Source organism: Montipora foliosa, chromosome 2 (genome assembly GCF_036669935.1).
Source record: "Montipora foliosa isolate CH-2021 chromosome 2, ASM3666993v2, whole genome shotgun sequence".
Classification (NCBI taxonomy): domain Eukaryota; kingdom Metazoa; phylum Cnidaria; class Anthozoa; order Scleractinia; family Acroporidae; genus Montipora; species Montipora foliosa.
In genome coordinates, this window is record NC_090870.1 from 15290637 (window position 1) to 15310636 (window position 20000).

The following is a 20000-nucleotide window of genomic DNA, read 5'->3' on the forward strand; positions in this document are numbered from 1 at the left end:
TGCCCCTCTTGCTTGTAACAGCCAACAACTATGGCGCAGGTAAGTGTAGGAAAGGGTAGTTGTTTTATAATGGACTATTAGATCTAGATCAAAGCAATTAAGCATGGCTTGCCCTTAGATCGATTAAAAGCTTTCCGCTTTCTGTCACCCTGCATGCATTTGCAGTCCTTAGCAAGCCGTTAATGTAAAAGAGCCAATATAGTAGACAAATTTGGCAAGTTACAAGCATAATAATTCAATATTCACAGGAAGACTTCTATTCCCTCTTTATTTATACGAAGTTGCAGATAAATCACCTGGGTTTGTAAAAACATGCACTTCTTCAGCTCAAGGCGAACATGTGTCTTATCAAGTCATGCCAACACTTTAAATGCTCTAGGTGATTCAGGGGCACCCAACGAGAATATAGTTCAAAACCACTTAAACATAGCATTATTTAACCTATTTTAGTATTTAAACTGTAGATATAGACATATTTTTATCCCCTAAAAATTTTTTCATCTGTTCGGATTTCCTAGCTGAAAGTCTAGTGGTCCGAAAATTTTAGGGATCAAAACTTATGTTTTCGAAAATTTTAGCCAGAAAAAAGGCTCCCGAAAATTGTAGGTGACCTTTTTGAGGTTAAAGTCCGTTTAAAATGGGCAATATACCATTTTTTAGATGTTCGAAAATCCTAGGACAGGCAGGCAACCAACAAATTTTACAACAAATGTTGCGAAAATTCTAGATCTCAAATCGTCTTCCGAACAGATATTTTCCGAAAATTGACGTTGGGTGCCCCTGGTGATTGACCTTGTCTTGCCGGTCACAAGAATATCATATGAATTCGGACGACAACTTGAGGAATTCTTTGAAGGAGCATTTCAATCGTGCACTGGAAAATACCTGCAACTGATGCAATGCCGTATGGGAGGCGATTGTATCTGAAAAGGCCTTTGTGGGTGTTGATGATTGCGTACTTTTTATATTCTTTGTCCAGTTCCAACTGCTGATACGCCTGGCTTAAATCCAGCTTCGTAAACTCCTTCCCTCCCTCCCCCCCCCCCCCCCCCAACCAGCCCCCGGGGTCGCATACAAATCTTTAATCTTTGAAGTGGCGTATTTCTAATTTAGCTGGTTGATTAATCGTTTGCGTGTTATCTCCACAAATCCTGATGGTGCCACCCTCTTTAATAATGGGAGCGGTGGGTGTAGCCCATTCTGAAAATTCAACTTGGTCTATAGGTCATTCTTTAAAAAGGCAATCCAATTTCTGTTTAATTTTTTCACGCAGTGCAAGGGCCACGGGTCTGGCTTTGAAAAAAACGAGGCTTCTCGTTGGGTCAACATAGATCTTTGCCTTCAATCCTACTTAACCCAAACCCGTGTGTGCTTCCAACATCTCATTTAAGTCCTTATCCACAGTAGCTAGGTGAAAAATCTCTCTCCAATTTAAGGGAATATGCTGGAGCCAGTTAAGGCCTATCAAGCAAGGGACCTCTCCCGTGATCACTACAGCCGGCAAACATCCTTTAAACCCATTATATTCTACATTCAACTCACACTCCCTTGCAATAGGATTAACCACCCCCGAATAGGTACGCAGTGCAGTGTTCACCTTGTTCATTTCCAATACTCTGCCCTGTTGGGACAAATCGTGAAAGCTTTCTTCGTCAACAACAGTTGGTGAGGCCCCAGTGTCAACTTCCATTGTAACATTCCCTGCATTCACTAATACAATCACTTTATAAGGGTTTTGGCTTCTACTTAAATTCACACAAAACAGCTGGACATACACATCTCCCTCCTACCCAGAATCCTCGTGAAAAATATTCACAACATCTTCTAACTGCTGTAAGTTACCTGGCCTTTGCTGACCACAGTATCCCCTGTGATCAACTCTGTTCGCCGGCCTTTCGATTGACGCTTGTTGCGCTTGGGACATCTATTGGCAATGTGAGGCAATGTGACTTTTTTGCTTGTAATAGTAACAGTTCAGTTCCTTGAACCGGCAGCTCTGTTGCTCTGGTCCCCTCCACCCTGAAAACAAACAGATTTGCGAAGTGTGCCACGGTCCATCGTTCCGTCCACTTTTAACGTTACCTTGCTTACTACCTCCGATTTCCTTGACTCCTGACGCACAGCCACATTTTGCTTTGTAACTTCCATCGCAGTTGCTATTTCATATGCCTTCTGAAAGTAAGTTTCTTCTCTAGAAGCAGGCGTCGTTGTATCTTCTCATCCCGAATTCCAAGCACAATTCTATCCCTTAGCATTATCTCAAGGGTATCTCCGTACTCACAGTGCTCGGTTAAATTTGTTAGCGCCGCCATTTTGCCACCGATTCTCCTTCGTTACGAAAACGGCTATTGAACTTATACCTTTGTACAATTTCAGACGGTTTTGGAGTTAAATGATCCTGAAAAAGCTTTACCAGTCCCTGGTATGATTTTTCTCGTGGTTTTGCTGGGGCCGGATTCTTACATCAACTTGTGCGTCTTGCTTCGGCAAACGCTTAGACTGCTGGCAGTCTGTTTTTCTCTCGTAATTCAGTACGGGTTATGAGGCGAGACGTTTTGGCTAAAGGGGAATGGGACGAGACACCTTCCCCACTCGGCCATACCACCCTTGTCTCGCCTTCTTCTCTACATGGCCAACGCCATACCGCCCTTTCGAGTTCGCGATGACTAAGCGCTCGTCCTAGTGACCCTTAGAGAAAAAACCGGCTGCCAGCAGACTAGCAAACGCTCAATAAAATCGCCCGCTCTTTTGCATTGTCAGCGGGAGATTCATCGTCGAACCATTTGCATCAAAATGATGTCGTAAGCGCTCCGTACAATGCTCCCAAGTGTCTGTCTTGTCGTCAAACGCATCCACTGTACCGAATAAGGTCGCCATCTGAAATGCTCGTCGCCAAATGAAGTGTAATTACGGAGGAGACGTGCAACGAACAAAGAAGCAATCACTCGCAGACGGCCATGTGCTCAACTCAACTGTATTTACATAATCTTGCCTTTTAACCCTTTCAGCCCCGTGGGGTTCCCCACTGACGAGTCTGGCGTCAGACAGAGTAAAATCTATAAGTGGCACTATTGGGAGTTAAAGGGTTAATGGGGACATAGTTTTTGAGTGAATCCAGCTGTTGTTAACCCTTTCAGCCCCGTGGGGTTCCCCATTGACGAGTAAAATCGTCTGGCGTTAGACAGAGTAAAATCTATAAGTGGCACTATTGGGAGTTAAAGGGTTAAGTACACGACACGTAATGTCACACAATACACTGCAGACGGTGCCAAATGATTCTTAATGATTTATTGCGCATTATGTTCATTTCAGTCTTAGTTTTTATTTATTGTTGTGCTATTGTTATTGCTAATTATAAGTTACGATTTATTATGGCTGTGTTGAAATTCAGTTATCACCAAGTTATGTTGTTATCATGTTTATGTTGCCTGTCGAATTACCATCTTAGTTTAATACTTTCAAAATCGATTGTATACCGAATTATCGTTTTCCAGTTCGAACTTACCATCGGGCTCATCCTCGGTGTAAAAACCTGCGAAACTCACGAATGAGGTAACATAAAGGAAAACAAAAAAGCAAAAAAATATCAAAAAATAACCTAACCCTACCACGAGCTAACAAAACAAAGAAAAAATGTTACAGGTTTTACAACGAAGTAAACCCCACCATCGTCACCATCATCATTACTAGCACCGCTACTACTGTTCTGCTACGTTTACTACTCGTCCCTACAAATCTAGTTCTACAGTAACTACTACTACTACTACTACTACTACTACTACTACTACTACTACTACTACTACTACTACTACTACTACTACTACTGCTGCTGCTGCTGCTGCTGCTGCTGCTACTACTGTTGCATCGATTCCACAAGTTGTCGTTACTTTTTAACTCAAGGATTTGAGGTTTTGAACTTTAATTAAATCTGGCCCCAGTTGTTCAAATGGTGGATAACGCTATCCACCGGATAAATCACTATCCATCGGATAGCACAATTGGTTTTGCTATTACTTATCCACTGGATAGTGATTTATCTGGCGGATAGCGCTATCCAACGTTTGAACAACTGGGGCCTAGTGTATAGACCGAATGCATAAATAGCGGCCAAAAATGTAATATTTTGTTTATGTGCTAATTAGACTCGGTAGCCTCACTCTCAAACAACATTTCTTTTGTATTTTGTCTATGCAAACGAGGCTAGTGAGTCTAAAATTATCAGATAAACAAAAGAGTATTTTTGGGCCGCCTTTCATGCCTATCAGTGGAGTACGATTTGTCTATTACCTCACACCATGTGAGCTACCCCTGCAATTGTTGAAGATCATCGGAGTATTTCACAACGTCTAGAATGTTAGCAATTACACATACATCGTTTTCCGTTGAAGCCAGTAAAGACACAGCGTATGTTACACATCAAAAGAAAACATATTGAAGCCAATGAAGTCGTATAGCATAGCGATTGCCCCATGGGAATTCAATTCGACCTACTTTTTGACAGGGGTGTCCCCTAGGTGGTAGGGACTGGGGTAGCGCAGTAAAAAAAACCTTATTTTCACCTGATTTCGCCATTTGTTATTTTTCAGTCCAATCTGAGAACAGCTGCCCCTCTAATCCTTGCCGGCATCGCGCTCGTTGTGTGGAGAACCCTCCTTATGGTGTCAAGTGCGTATGTTCGCCTGGTTGGAGGGGTAAGTAGCCTATGCAACTAAACTATCCGATATTTTCGAGTTTCCGAGTAACAGAAAAGCGACTTTTTCGAATTTCGGATCATTTTTAAAACTTGTACATTTGTAGATGACAACCTGTGCATTTGGGATTTGTCAGATGTCTCAGTTAAAATCATAAATTGGAAATGGCTTATGGGAGTATGCACGCCCTCGGAATCTATCACGAAACGGTGAATCCCATAATCAGCGATTTCATCAGATATGACCTCTATTACATAGAAATTACTAAGGATGTTGGAGCTCGACTATTTCACCAAGAGTTGAAAAAAGAAGAATCAACCCAAATGATGAAAGTTAAGATACACTTCCAGCCGAGTGTTCGTAATACTATACGTTTGAAACTGTGCTTAAGAATTCAAAATGAATTAAGACTCTTTAGCGCTGTCGGTCTTCAACTGCTGACTCTTATCCGATCGTGAAACACTTGCTTACGTTTGATTTGTGGTTCCCTATTTTCCGGAAAGAAGGAAATAAGTCTCAAATAAATAGACGGATTTTAGTAAATGGCTGGATTCAATCGTCCCCCCTGATCGAGGCCAATGGACCGCATACATTCTGCAAGGGCATGCGAGTAATAGAGTATGCGGAACTCAATATTTTGCCTTATGACCAAAACTCGACGCGTGCACACAAAGTGCAGTGCTAATCTTGTTAGTATAAGCAGACTGTCATTCATACTCCATACTGATCTCTCTCATACTGATCTCTCTGATTTGGCCTTGGCCCATCAGTTTACGGTATCATCTAGATTTAGCACACGGGTCCCGCCAAATTAAGGCCAATCAGATTGGGCCTGATGACCACAACGTACGCCTCTGATTGGTCTGCAACCAATAATCGCGTGAGGGAATGCTTGTGCTGAATGCAAAATCATGGATCGTGCAAGGAACACAATACCGCCACCTTTTTCACGCAAAAAATCTAGTAGTAGTCGTCCTAAGGATAGATAATACCTTAAACTGATCGGCCGCATTCCATCGCAGATGGAGACTTCTGGATTATGGACTTCTGTGTATGAGGTCAATTTGTCTTCGATCCAACTCTGTGAGAATTATTCTCTCTGCCTTATACCCTTCTCATGCGTATTTTCTCTCCATCTATTACAAAGTGAATATACGAGAGCCCGGTCTATTAATAATCGTTATTCCATACACAAGCGTGGGAGCAGGGATGGTGCAGTGGTGAGAGCACTCGCCTCCCACCAATATGACCTTTGTTCGATCCCCAGACTTGGCATCACATGTGGGTTGAGTTTATTGGGTCTCTACTCTGCTCCGAGAGGTTTTTCTTCGGGTCTGACTCCGGTTTTCCCCTCTCCTCCCTCAAAAAACCAACCTATAATTTGATATCTGTGCAGTGTCCCCAATTAGTGCGTCAGCTCTAAATACACTTGACACTTCAATATATTTATAAAATAATTAGGATAGTACCCGCACTCTCATTGGTCAATAGCTGTGTTTAGATGAGAGTATGGAAACACGGCTGTGACATCACACGAATTTTGATTGGTTATATACGTATATAGTCAGACGCGCGTTTTGATTGGCTGGTAGGAAATATTAGCGTGTATCAAGAAAATCTGTTTCAATCAAGACGTAAAAAAAAATACATTTTCCTTCATTTGTCCAATTATCTTTGAGATATATTTTATAAAAGCAATAGAGGACTTTTTTCCGTGTTTCCATAGCCTCATCTAAACACAGGCGCGGATCCAGGGGAGGTGACATGGGTGAATTTTCACCCCCCTTTTTCTGAGCCGCCCTTCTTTCTCTTTTTTTTCTTATCCCTGAAACACCTCAACCAGGCTTTGGTTCTATTACATTATTACAAAAATTCACCCCCCATTTCAAAATCCTGGATCCGCGCCTGAAACACTCGGGGAAGTTGGGAGAATTCTCGACAGTTATGCAAACCCTCGACTGCGTTTCGGTTTGCATAACTGTCTCGAATTCTCCCAACTCCTCGTCTTTAGATGGGGCTATGGAAACACGGAAAACGTCCTCTATTGCGTACATAGTTCATTTTTAAGCGTTAGAATTAGTCTCTACGTATCTTCTCCAAGAGAAAAAAAAGTTCGCAAAGATCGGTTTTTCCAATGCCTGCACAAATTTTTCTCATTGTTTTCTCAATTTCGAAAGTATACGATCAATTTCCCCCGCAACTGCCTTGTAAGACACTTACATGGAGCCCACATGTGGCGTCTTTGAGCTGCCCGGCTAACCGCCCATGATCCAAAGTCACGGAAGAGATATTTTTGGTCCGAAAGTAGCAGATAATTTCCATCAACAATTTTTTAGTCAATCAAATTTCCAATACACTAAGGCTTTGTTGAAATCTAACAAATACAATTTCCCTGGTCTATTTACAGGTAAACTTTGTGACAAGCCGCGAAAAACAAGTTGTCACGAACCCTCAACTATACAGGACGGATTTGTCAAGGCTGAGGGACCAAAATATGCTATTTATGGATGCAAAAAAGGATATAACATCATTGGAGATAGAATCATTCTATGCAAAAATGGAAGTTGGTTGGGAAGGGCGCCCACATGTCGGCTAAACAGTGAGTCATTTTCCGGGAAAACGTGAACTTATTTGTTAACACGCTGCTCTATGAAATGATTTATGTTGGCAAATACTTTCGAACATAAGGGTCATTTTCTCTCGTACTTTCACTTTCGCCCTTATCTGGTGAAACATGTCAAGGCAATTGAAGATATTGCCAAAAGGTCTAATTAGCAGAAGAGAAACAGTAACCTAAAATATAAAACAACGACTTTCAATCTTGCAAACATATTTCGGCAGAAACTTCTGCCTTCTTCAGTGGAACTGTTGAATGAGATGCAAATCGGAATATGAATATCTGATGTTCAAACGTAAAGGAAATCCTATGAACGAGAGTACATTTCGTGAGTTATGGCCACGAATGATGTTATGAAATTCTCAAAATTGCACGAGCCTTAGGCGAGCGCAACTTGAGAACTTTCGAAACATCACGAGCAAGTTCCTACATTTTTCTTCTTGTTATATACTCAACAAAATCCCTTCATCGCTTTGTTTCCATAACTTGGAAACAAGTTATGGAAATTACCTGTAGTTATAGTACGTCTTGCATGTACCACATTTTTGTCTTGTCCATTCTGCCATCCCGTTTGGTTGGCAAGCTGTTATTAAAATTTAAATTGAATTAATATGGTGAAGAAGAAAAATACGATATATTTATATATGAACCCGTTTAACCCCGCTTCAAACCGTTGTAACTTGTACCTATAGGGGAAATATTTCATTATCTGCAGATATGACCTTGCGACCTTGAACAAGCGTAATACACCAAAGCGAGGCTTTTCGGTAGTAACCGTTGTTAAGGGCTGTCCAGCTCTGTTTTCCAAAGAATTTTACAGCCCTCGCACTGAGAAATTGGATGCTGAAATCGAAAGGGAAGCTCGTTCAAGGATAGATTTCTTCGAAATATTCCAAAATACATCTTAGAAGTGTTGTGAAGGTCAGTGTTTTTATTAAAGCAACGTTTGCATTTTCATTGATATGCAGATTTGAGCACATCAAAACACCTAATTAATGCAACAGTAAGTGTATAAAAACAAGAGGTATTAAAAGAACACCTTAAGGTTTCTTGGATTTGTCGTTGGAAGGCTGTGATAAGTGATCTTTCCTCCGTCCAGCCATACTCGATATCCGCTCTTGTCAGGCATGTTTTACTCCTCCCTATTGGGAGCAAATTCTAAACATGGAAGAACTCAGTTTTCACTGAGGTATAAAAGCTTAAAGGCAACGAAAATGCATTCTTTAAACAAAACCGTTCTGTATACGATCCTGAGAAGAAGATCGAACGTTCATGACAAAGCAAGATTCAAGACGTACCTTCCAAACTTAAAAGTCGAAAATTATTTTACTTTGATGGTACTGTCTTTCAATTTCTCAACTCTGATAAAAAAACACAGGATGTTGGCCTAAAGAAACTGTAATCCAACCTTGGTACTGACTGGCACGAAGTACTTGAAAACAGACGCGGCCAGCCCTTAGAAACGGCGTTGCTACCGAAAAGCCTCGCTTTGGAGCTATCTTCGTATGACGTCGTTGTGTCTTCCTGTAGGAATGCAAACAAATTCAAGCCTCCTGTTGTCACGCAGTAGTGTCTGTTTATATTCGGGTTCTGCGCGCGCGCCAATTATTGCATATTTGCGTGCGTTGTAGCGGACTTTTCCTTAGCTTCCCGTTTTATCTGACGAGTGCCGCACATATTGTGCGGTACGACAATAGTAAGTATTTAAATTCCAGGTCGAATCTTCAGTTGATCAGACCACCTTGAGGATATTAATGCTCTAGATCGTCTATTGAGCACTCTGTCAAGCTCCCCGGTAACCGAAGCGAAACGGGAAGCAATTTTGTTTTTCTCCGTTTGCTCAGAGGTGAATAGTACGTGTAATTCACCTCCCGCCTAGCCAATCAGAATGCGCGAAAAGCACTACTCACTTGTTTGGTATATACCAATACCTATTAACAGAGGAAAATCGCACGTCTGTATATGAGCGATGTTTTCAAAGTTCTCAAAATTGGACCAGCCTTTAAAGAGCAAAACATCTGATTTTTTTTTCTTCAATACTTACAGGAAGGCAGATAGTATGTGGAAGACCACCTGATCTACCCAATGGATACTATGAGCCAACTAAAATTCGTTATGCAATTGGTTCGACCGTCAAGTACATCTGTAATGACAACACGCATTACCGTCTTAAGAGAGATCCAGAAGTCACCTGCAATGAGAATGGAGAATGGTCAATGAGAAAACGACCACGCTGCATACGGAGTAATGAATAGAACCTGTAATGAATGAGAATTCTGAAAAAAATAGAATAGCTTGGCTGTAGTTAGGTAAAATCAGGAAAAATACAATACTGCTCTCTTGTTTGGTCATTCTGTTAGATATGGACGGACAAATATTCGCTCAAAGTTACTTACCAACATAAGCCTTGCTATTTAGGACAGTAATGTTTCTTTAGACAGTCAATAGTTCAGAGAAAGTTAGACCTCTGTATTGCGTTGGCCCTGTCCTGTCCCTGTGCCTCTCCCTGTCTTTCTTTTTGTCTTTAAAATACATGGGGCGTAAAAAAAAAAATACAAGTTCGCCCAGGAAAATAGCCGTATCACGCATCATGGAAAGGCCTATTTTTGCCTATGATAAACTGCAGCTCTGGAGGTCGATCATTGCATGGGCATTCCTTGTCCTATCTTTGAGCTTCCCAGAGAATTCCTTGGACAGCTTGTCTATCACTTAGCCGTTTTATGAATACATAAATAAAACGCAATCATAGACAGAGAGAAAGTTAAGCGGTACCTTAGAGGATCAGTGAGTCAGTGACTCCCACAATCAATTGGTGTGTCGGTCATTCAATCATTTGTTATATGCGTCCCGTAAATCCGTGTTGATTGCCTTTTCGCATTGTATTTATTTATTTAGGAGAAAGGTGTTCTGACCCAGGTATCCCTGAAAATGGTTTTCGCGCCGGAAGTTTATTTTTACAGGGAACTCAAGTTCGCTTCTCCTGTAACGATGGCTATGAGATTGTCGGTAGCACTGCGCTTAAATGCGAATATTCGTGCCGTTCGTGCTCAACTGTGCGGTGGAATGACACTGTACCCGCTTGCAGGAAACATGGTAACGCTTACTTGCTTTTGGATGTACGAAGAGATTTATTTTTCGATGTTGACTCGGGAATACTCGGGAAAAAATACGAGTGCTTCCGATTACTAGTTCGGATGCTCTACCACTGACCTATATGAGACTTGTGGGATGGCGCGGTGGCCTCATGGTTAGTGCGCTCGACTCCGGATCGAGTGATCCGGGTTCGGGGCCTGGCCGGGGACATTGCGTTGTGTTCTTGGGCACGACACTTTACTCTCACGGTGCCTCTCTCCACCCAGGTGTATAATTGGGTACCGGCGTAATGCTGGGGGTAACCCTGCGATGGACTAGCATCCCATCCAGGGGGGAGTATAAATACTCCTAGTCGCTTAATGCTACTGAAACCGGAGATAAGCGCCGGCCTGATGGGCCTTCTGGCTCATAAGCAGTGACTTTATCTTACCTTTACCACTGACCTATATGAGACTTGTGGGATCCTTTCGAGCATCCGAACTATTAATCGGATCCCATCGAGCTTCTGATATAGTAATCAGAAGGCCTTAGGTTGGACTTCAGCAAAGTAGCATTCGGATTTTTTTTCCGAGCATCGAAAAACAGATCTCTTTATGATTTCATTTGCAGAGGTTAATGTGTAACATCTCTTTTAAGTACTATCTGGATGTAGGAGGTACTTTTATTGTCATCCATGTCGTTGGCAATTAAGCATGTATAATTGTGGAATCGTGTTTACGGCTAATAACTGAGATCTGGACTCATTTTTGATATTATAATTGTAGTGATTATTGAAAATGCTCTGCTCTGATTGGTTGCCGTTGAGGTGATAATCACCTAAGCGGTTTTTCAAAATGGCTGCAAGCCGTTAATTTTGTCGAGGTGACAGACAAAGAAATTAATTGTTTTGAAGAAAACGCATACTTTTCAAATAATCATCTATGTAATTATAATGACACAATTATTCACCTCAAGCTCGGTGAATATCGGTGAATAAAAACCGAGACGAATTCGCCGATATTCACCTCGCCTTCGGCGAATAATTGTTAAATATTGAGAATTACTCGTTAAAGTTCTACTTATTCTTAAGTACGCGTGAAAAATGGATATAACGCAAGTAACCATACTCCTCTTTCAGATTCCTTGGAAAGCCTTCAAAGAGTGGCAATGAACCTTCGTAAGCATTTCATCGACAAACTCAGTTGGAACACTAGTGACAGTTTGGCTCGGGCCGGTTTATCGTCGGGTGCTGGTGGCCTCGATTTGGTGTTTGTCTTTGATAGTTCTGGAAGTGTGGGAAGAGAGAACTTCAAGAAGGGAATAGCTTTTGCCAAAACCATCATCGACGAATTTGGAATCTCGAAATCTAAGACTGGAACAAGAGTTGCCATTGTCACGTACAGCTCGACGGCTAAGGTCATTTTCAACTTGAAAACGAATGCCATGCCCAGCAAGGAAGAAGGGATTGCATTTCTTGGTAATTTTCTATCCTGATGCCTTTTATTTTTATTTTTAAAGTGCTACTGTGATCAAATTTTTATCCCTTGAGTTTTTTGGTTTATCACATAGAGTACCATAAAACATTAAAAATGCTGTTTACCGTTTGGAAATATCTGCATTGGTTCCGGAGATATTTAAGTTTGAAAATATGCAAATGAAAAGGCTGATGACGTCATTCACCCAACCCAATAGAACATCAAGAATATAAATAGAGCTATCTCGGTCAATTTGCAACAGAGACCATTGAAACTTGGTGAGCTAATAGTTCTGAAGGCAACACACCTATGACTGTAAAAAAATTGGTTCCCATGGCAACTGACTCTTTTCCAGTCCCCTCTAACCTGATTTCAATATTTTGGTGATCTCACGCTAGAAATACATTTACCAAGGCCACAAACATGACCTAACATCTTTATATGCGTGCAGGATCATGCAGATGAGGCACCATTTGCAAATATCAAAACAGAACGCCAAAGGTGGTCTGCAAAGCTCTTAATATCAGGGAGGTCTGGAACCCAGTATGTTTCCATGGTAACAAAAATGGTATGCTCATATTGTGGAACACATCTACTAGAATCTAAGTGCAAAGAACCAAGTATTTCTGATACAAATTGGCTGAGATATCTTTCTCCATCATACTTGATCAAAATTTGGTTGGGTTTATGACGTCATCACTTGGCTAATTTGCATATTAAAAAAACTTGAATATCTCCAGAACAAAAAGAGATATTTGAAAATGGTAAACAGCATTCTTCTTCTCGCACAGACTACGTGTTTATGTGCCAAAATGGCTTAGATAGGGAAGATGCAAATTTCGTCACAGTAGCACTTTAAAGTTCTTGTAAAAGCGTGCACGGCAGCTGGTTTTTGAATCATTTCGTGGTAAGGGAATATTTATTTTGCGCGCAGTCTTCTTACTCTTGTGCCTAAAAATGATTTCGCCGCGTTGTATTATTGAAAGGGAAAAAGACAAACTAACAAACAACCAAAAGGAGCATAATTTTTTAAATGCATGTCTTCCTGGGGACGATAATACGTTTTCAAGTTTGTTGTTTTTCCACTCGTCGTCCATACTGAGCTTTTTGACAATGTTATGAGGTCAATTTCTAAAATTCATTTTTAAATGTCCTAATAGTTCAATGTCGCCGAGTGGAATGCTCCTTGAAACCAGTACGTACCTTATTTTCTTTCAGCACTCGCTCTTCCATAGCGCACGCTCTGTTCATTTGGTACAGTGCACCCTTTTGAGCCCACGTTGGCATTTTACCAGTTTGTCCAAAAATGGTACTTTTTTGCTAACTGTACTTTGTTGCATGTCCAGAAAACCTGGATTACGAAGCGGGAGGTACCGCTACAAGTTATGCCCTTAACAAGACTATCGAAGAGATCGAACCAGAGACCCGTAACTCAAGCAAGAAAGCATTGTTCCTTATTACAGACGGCCGATCAAACGTAGGTGGTGACCCCTCCTACGAGGCCATAATATTGCGCGAAACATTAGACTTCGAAATTTACGCGATTGGAGTGACAGATAGCGTAGATGAACAAGAGCTGAGGGACATTGCTTCAGAACCATTCAGAACACATGTCCATCTTCTTGAGAAGTTTGAAGACTTGACAAAACTCAAAGAACTCATCACTACCAAGGGGAATGGTAATTTCAAACAGAGCTATTTGAATTATGTTTGCGCTTGGTTTCCTAACATTTGAAGGGACTGACTAGTACAATACTTACGTAACTTACAATACACAGACAATGCATAACTTAAATTACAGTAATTATACATACACTATATAAGTCATAATACAACCCGTTACACTACTCTACCACAAGATCAATACTGATTAGTTTATATTGTTTGTTAACACGTCCCACATGGTGTCCTTACCATTCAGCCAAAGTACAGCCGACCTTCTTTTAATTGTTTAACTTTGTTTTCTTACTTTCTACTTTCCGATGGAAAGAAGAACTTTGAGTTTTTGTTTCAGATTACAGTGAATGCGGTGTCGCTGGAGACACGCAGCTCCGAAATGATGATGCAAAGGAATTTGATGGTTATCCAGCTAAAGCAGGCGCCTGGCCTTGGCTAGCGGCTGTCTACGTGAAAAGTAATTTCCGATGTGGGGGTGTGCTCATAAAAAAGAATTGGCTTCTAACTGGGGCGCACTGTTTTTTTCAAGATGGCAAAGTACATCCGACAGACATCATCATTCGATTGGGTAAGACATCTATGTATTGCAGAAGTTTTCGTTCACACATACGCAAACACAACACGTGCGTGCGGAAGAGAAAGGAAATACGCTTTTTTTCTGTTGTCTACCCCTATGGCACTATTGGCAAATGGCGTTTTTGCCATTGGCTATGGCTATGTCTACGTCTCGAGATTGAGCAAGCCTTTATCGATTCCTAGTTACTTCTTAGATCTGAAGGAAAGCTCTGGTCAGGCCACATTACCAGTAAAGCAATGACATTGAAATGTAATTTTGACATCAACAGTCACAATTATTGTAAAAGTCATAATGGATGGTCAAAACAATGGCATTTGATGTTATGACCACTGAAAATTGACAATGACTGCAAAAGTAATAAAATCAGTAAGACGACCCCACCTATTTCTAGGCCAATGCTCTCGTCGATTGCGATATCGAGCCATACCAAGATGACGGCGATAACAAATACAGTGATAACAACAGGGATGTTGTGTAACTTTCTTTGCATATGATTATCAGGTTTTCTGAACTTCATTTTAATTGGTTAGGTGAACATGACCGATTCAAAGAAGAGGGAACAGAGCAGAATATAGGAGCTGGGAGATTGTTTATCCACCCAAACGCTGCCAGGACACGTCTAGAGCATGATTTGGCCTTAATTCGTTTGGAACACAGAGTTAAATTTTCTCCTTATGTCAGAACAGCATGTCTACCTCAACCAACTGACGTTTTCTATGTAAGACCTGGAAAGTATGGTGTGGTAGCTGGCTGGGGAACTTCGCATAAGGAGATAGTATGTTTGTTTTGTCAAATTGATACACCCACTGATCTAAAATTATCCAATAGCAATGTCATTTGAGAATAAGATAAACCTCAAAGTTCTAGTTGCTTGGCAACGGACGAAAGGACAACTAAAGAAATCAGAGTCCTAGGCAGCATTCGAGGACACGACCTTCGTAACAGCTGTAGGATGCTCCACCCATTGATCTACTAAAACTCCTTTTGAGCCCGATGGTTCGCATTTGAAATAGGCCATTTCCGAGTTGCTGTTTGTCTCGGTTTCAAAGCGAGTCTTGATGCTCAACTATTGTAAGGGAAATGAGTTTGATTTGCATAAGAATACGCAACTCATTTCCATTTGAATGGTTGTGCACCAGGACTCGCTTTGAAACTGAGGCATGCAGCAACTCGGAAATGGACTATTCGAGGCGCATAGCATTGTTCAGCCCGTAGATTTGCGAGACATTGTTTGAAAAACCAAAATTAGTTCCCGGAGCTCAGTGGGTAGAATTCTTCCAAGGACCTTGATTTTTCAGCTGTACTTTCTTCCTTTGCCAAATTAGCTCAGCAAGATGAACGCCGCTATCTCTGAAGACGGCTCTTTTAGGACACTAAAGTCGTCTTATTTTGACTTATAAATTAACTATAAGGGGAAAGCCTGAGAGTATACTTAGCATTTTATAGTGCTACAATGCCCAAAAACCAATTCTTCTTTTTCTTTAGATTTCAAATCTATTGACCCAAGTTTTAAGCCTTGATTTCAAAAAGACACCTGTTTATTTTTACTGAAATTTTCCTATTCAGTGGTCCGCCATTACTGACTGACATCAAAGACTCACTAGTTTAAGAAGATTGTTATACGTGTGTACGCGGCTGGATTACTATGCAACCCGGGACTTGCAAACTTTTAAATCGTATTTTGCATATATGCTGCATTTGCACACTGAATTGTAAGTGGCGTCACTTTTTCCTAGTTCCAACTTTCTGAGGTCCAACGGGTCAGTTTTGAACTTGAGTAATGGCGGAACGTGAAATCCAAAACTTACACGGCTGAAAGAAAACAGTCTTTAGATAAATATCAAAGCTCAAAATTTTGCCAGTTAGATCTTAGGCAAAACGCACTTTCAAAATCTGAAGAAAAAAAAAAGGAAATTATTTTTTGACCACACTAGCACTTTAAAAAGACGACATCGACGGCTGCGAAAACATCATCTCAAATATAAATAGCCTCACAGTGAACACACTCGTTCATTGCAACTTTGTCGATTAAATGCATTCCACGTATCCCAGGTAACGGGGTAAGCGAAATGTTAATCGTCCCATGCTAACGTTCTCCACGGACAGCGTGCTTAGTTCAATCATTTCTCGGTGCTTTTTACTGCGGACGCCACAGATATATAGCCGCTGTTTTTGCCTTGTTGACATTTAGGTTGCTGTCGCCGTTGGCGTATCTAACACTCACTATTGAGTACTTTGTTTTGAAGGTTATCGTAAGTTATTATCGCGAGAAAAAAAATAATTTCAGTTACTTAGTAGTTTAAAAGCTATGCCGTTTACAGGAACAAACGTAGCCAGTAGTTACGTTCATTTTATCGTATTACAGGAAAAGCTGGGAAAGTCTGCAAGACGCGCACTGCACGTGGTTCAGCAAATACAAGTTAAGTTTAGATCAAACCAGCAGTGCCGTGAAAATGCTCTCAATCCAGCTACAATAACAGACAGAGTAATCTGTGCAGGGAATTCCAGTGCAAACGAAGACGCTTGCAAAGGCGACAGGGGTTCTCCGCTTGTGGTAAGTGACCCAGTTATCGACAGCTGAACAACGACCAACACCATGCACCGCTTCTTGTAAAAGTACGATTTCGCGCCGCCATATTTATTGAGAGAATAGAAAATCAGGATGAGAATTGCTTTTTTACGTGTTACGCGAAGCGCTTAATAAGCTGTTTTAGAGTTCTAAAACAATTATGTGCGTCGGAATGAAAAATTATGTAGAAATTACAACAGATCTTTTGTAATATCATACAGCAAAAGCAGAAATAAATGAACTTCTCTTCATCCAAACGCGGTTTTAATTTAGAACTACAGAATGGCTTTTACTATAAGTGGTCATTTCACGTGTTAAGGTCTGCAGTTTACGACACATTTTTCAATTTGAGAAATTATCAGCAATTTTATGTCACAGCTTCACGCGCTAGAATAAAGAGATGAGTATACGAGTGTTTAAATGACAAGTGGAAATTTTCGAGAAAATGCATGCTTTTGCACAACGGTGAATTGCTTTCCAGGTGCCCTCGTCTTTTTTCGTGGGTGTCGTCGCAATCTCGACCCCAGAGCTCTTCTCTTGACCGAGGGGGAGAAAAGCTCTGGGGAACCCTGAAACAAAGTGTCTTCTCATTGGTTTTTTGTGGAGAACAATCAAAAGCGTCTCTAATTGTTGCATTCATGTTAGCACGAGGAGTGAGCAGGCGCCGTAAAGCTCAAATTGCCAAATTTTGGCTATAAGAACCCTACGGCGCATGTTCTCCTACGCAGAGTTTCCCAGAGCCTTGGGTCGACCCGAGGCTCTGATGACGAGAATGAGTGTCCTTGCTGCTTGCTGGCCTAAAGTCAGTCATAGTGCATGGAAAGATAAGCAGTCGTCTTTTGTTCAATGTATCTATAGCATAGTGTACATGAGCGCTGTCCTAAGTAGCGTGTATGTATATGTAAACGGCATAGAACTCAAGTGAGGCCTTACGCTACTGTGAATGTGATGGAAGGGTGTAGAACCTTCCATCGCAGTCATCGGTAGAGCAACTATGATCTAATCCGGAGGTCATGGGTTCGATTCCCACACAGGTCAGAGATTTTTCTCTGTCCTTGGGTGACACACACACACACACACACACAAAAAGGCCCTGATGATGTTGATCAGCGAAGGTTCTTCATCCTTCCATCACATTTACAGTAGCGTAAGGCCTCACTTGATTTCCATGCCGTTTACGTGTATCTGTATCATTTGCAGGTTTTGCCATTGTTATCTGTGTCTCTCTAGGTATAATGTTAACATATAAAAAGGACTTAAAATTTAACTTTTATTAAAAAATCTCTACATTTCACCATTTTGTTTCGCTTTGTGTGTTCGAAGAATACAAGTAATTTGTAAATCAAATCTCCCTGGTCGACAAAAGGATTAAATGCAAAAAAGTACAAAAACCCCCATTAACTTGTATGGTACTAAATAAATAAAGAATTATTGGTCATCGCATGCGCCTCTCAGAGATGACCAAGAGCCTATGGCTGGGAGCGTAAAACTTGATTGTATTTGTGGAACGGCGTGTTTACAAACAGATTAATTACATTCTAGTTAACTACGTCAGTCCCTAAAAGTGAATAAAAATTATTAGTATAAATACACAGGTGATTATACAAAATCGCGCGCTCTCATTGGCTCGCTATCTCGGATTATCAGCCGATAATCACCTAGACGGACAAAATGGCCGCCAGTAGTCGTTTTGCCACTGCAAGTGAAGATGATTTCGCGTTGAAATGTGTTTTTTTTTTCTCTTTTTTTGAAATAATCACCTGTGTATTTATACTAAAACAATTATTCGCCTCAGGCTCAGTGATTATCGGTGAATATTCACCTCGACTTCGTCTCGGTGAATATTCACCGATAATCACTTCGCCTTCGGCGAATAATTGTTAATTAAAGGTAGTGGCTTGCCTGGCCTCGTGAGACGGATTCTTCCATGCTTCAAAAACCATTAATAGTTCACGAGCCTAACAGCCTATTAAAACACCGATAAAACGTCACGTGCATGAGCTATATCCCAAGGAAACACTCCCCCTCATGCCACTCCCTCCACGCAACACTACTCACAGTCATTTCCTATTTCTATGTGAACACTTATAAGAACTTGATCTTGAACTACCTACTTCTGGATCTGCTGTCTACTCCTTAATCCACGTGACCACGCAAGCAATTGACGCAAATTCCTCAGAATAATTTATAAATGAATATTTATTATTTACCCCAGGCCACTCTCGGTCAAAAGTTTGATTATACACAAAAGTGCAATACGACACCAGAGCCACGTATGGCAGAGTCACGCCAACGCAATTGTGTAAATGAAATCGATTTCTACAGAGAAATGGAGCAATTGAAAGGCCACCTAAAGAAAAAAGACTCACTAAAAAAAGTTATTTAGAAGATGATTTTTGCAACAAGGCAAAACATTTCTTGAAAGAAAAAAACAGAGAAACATATCCACGTTTCAGGAAACAAGGATCGATGTAAGTCGAAACAATTAACAAAATGGAACAACAGCTGATATCTCGAAGAAAATGGGTTTACAGCAACGGCAAACTCTTCACAGGACACAACAAGAGAGTAGTTCCAAAACGGGAACTGTTTTGAGTCTTGTCCCAAGCACACAGTCGACTTTCTCACAGCGAAGAACAAATTACAGAAAGTGGCCTCAAGAAATTATGCAGAAATCAACCAGAAAGTTGTTAACAAATCCATTCCATGCACAGAAAATAAATGCCCAACATCCAATGGCAGCTCCAACATTCCTCTCTTTGATAGAGATCGACTTGATGCATGTCAAATGTCACTTTTGCACCCCAAAAATAGGAAAAATAACTGAGATCGAAAACCATTATGCTAGAGTAGTGACCGAGTTTGGAGAATTCCAATGCCTTATTTCTCCTCAGTACAACATTAAACCTGTGCAGTGCTACTAACCCTAACTCACAGTAAAAGCAAACCGTTTTAAAATGGATGCTTAGACATAAATACTGATTTTCAGCGCTATTTGAAATGGGTGCTTTATAGACTCAAATACTGTTTATTAGCGTTTATCAACAACAATCCATCATGATAATCTTAAAATGATTTCTCTAGTTTATTTTATACATACTCAAATAAAAGTAATTACAAAAGGATATCCAAATATGCTAAAATAAGCAGTGTTCTAAAACAATGAACCCAGTTGAAAAAATTTAAACTGGTTTGAAAAAAAAAAAGAACTTTTCAAACCAAACACAAAATTAAACCATAACATATATACCTGATTAAAGTTTGGCTTTTAAAAAAGTTTTGCAATTACAGACAGAACTGAAATAGGCCTGTACTTGGCTGG

General features: G+C 40.7%; 1 protein-coding gene across 3 annotated transcripts in view; it reads left to right on the forward strand.

Moving 5' to 3' along the window:
- Window positions 1-20000, forward strand: part of LOC137992536 (complement C2-like) — a 23292-nt gene that overhangs the window by 1971 nt on the left and 1321 nt on the right. For all 3 annotated transcript variants that reach the window (XM_068837903.1, XM_068837905.1, XM_068837906.1), the window contains 10 exons: window positions 1-39; window positions 4587-4691; window positions 7099-7290; window positions 9355-9552; window positions 10204-10401; window positions 11519-11857; window positions 13202-13534; window positions 13870-14100; window positions 14640-14884; window positions 16475-16663. The exon at window positions 1-39 is cut by the window's left edge and continues 29 nt beyond it. In XM_068837903.1, the coding sequence (XP_068694004.1) occupies window positions 1-39; window positions 4587-4691; window positions 7099-7290; window positions 9355-9552; window positions 10204-10401; window positions 11519-11857; window positions 13202-13534; window positions 13870-14100; window positions 14640-14884; window positions 16475-16663 (2069 nt within the window). The remainder of the gene's footprint in view (window positions 40-4586; window positions 4692-7098; window positions 7291-9354; window positions 9553-10203; window positions 10402-11518; window positions 11858-13201; window positions 13535-13869; window positions 14101-14639; window positions 14885-16474; window positions 16664-20000) is intronic.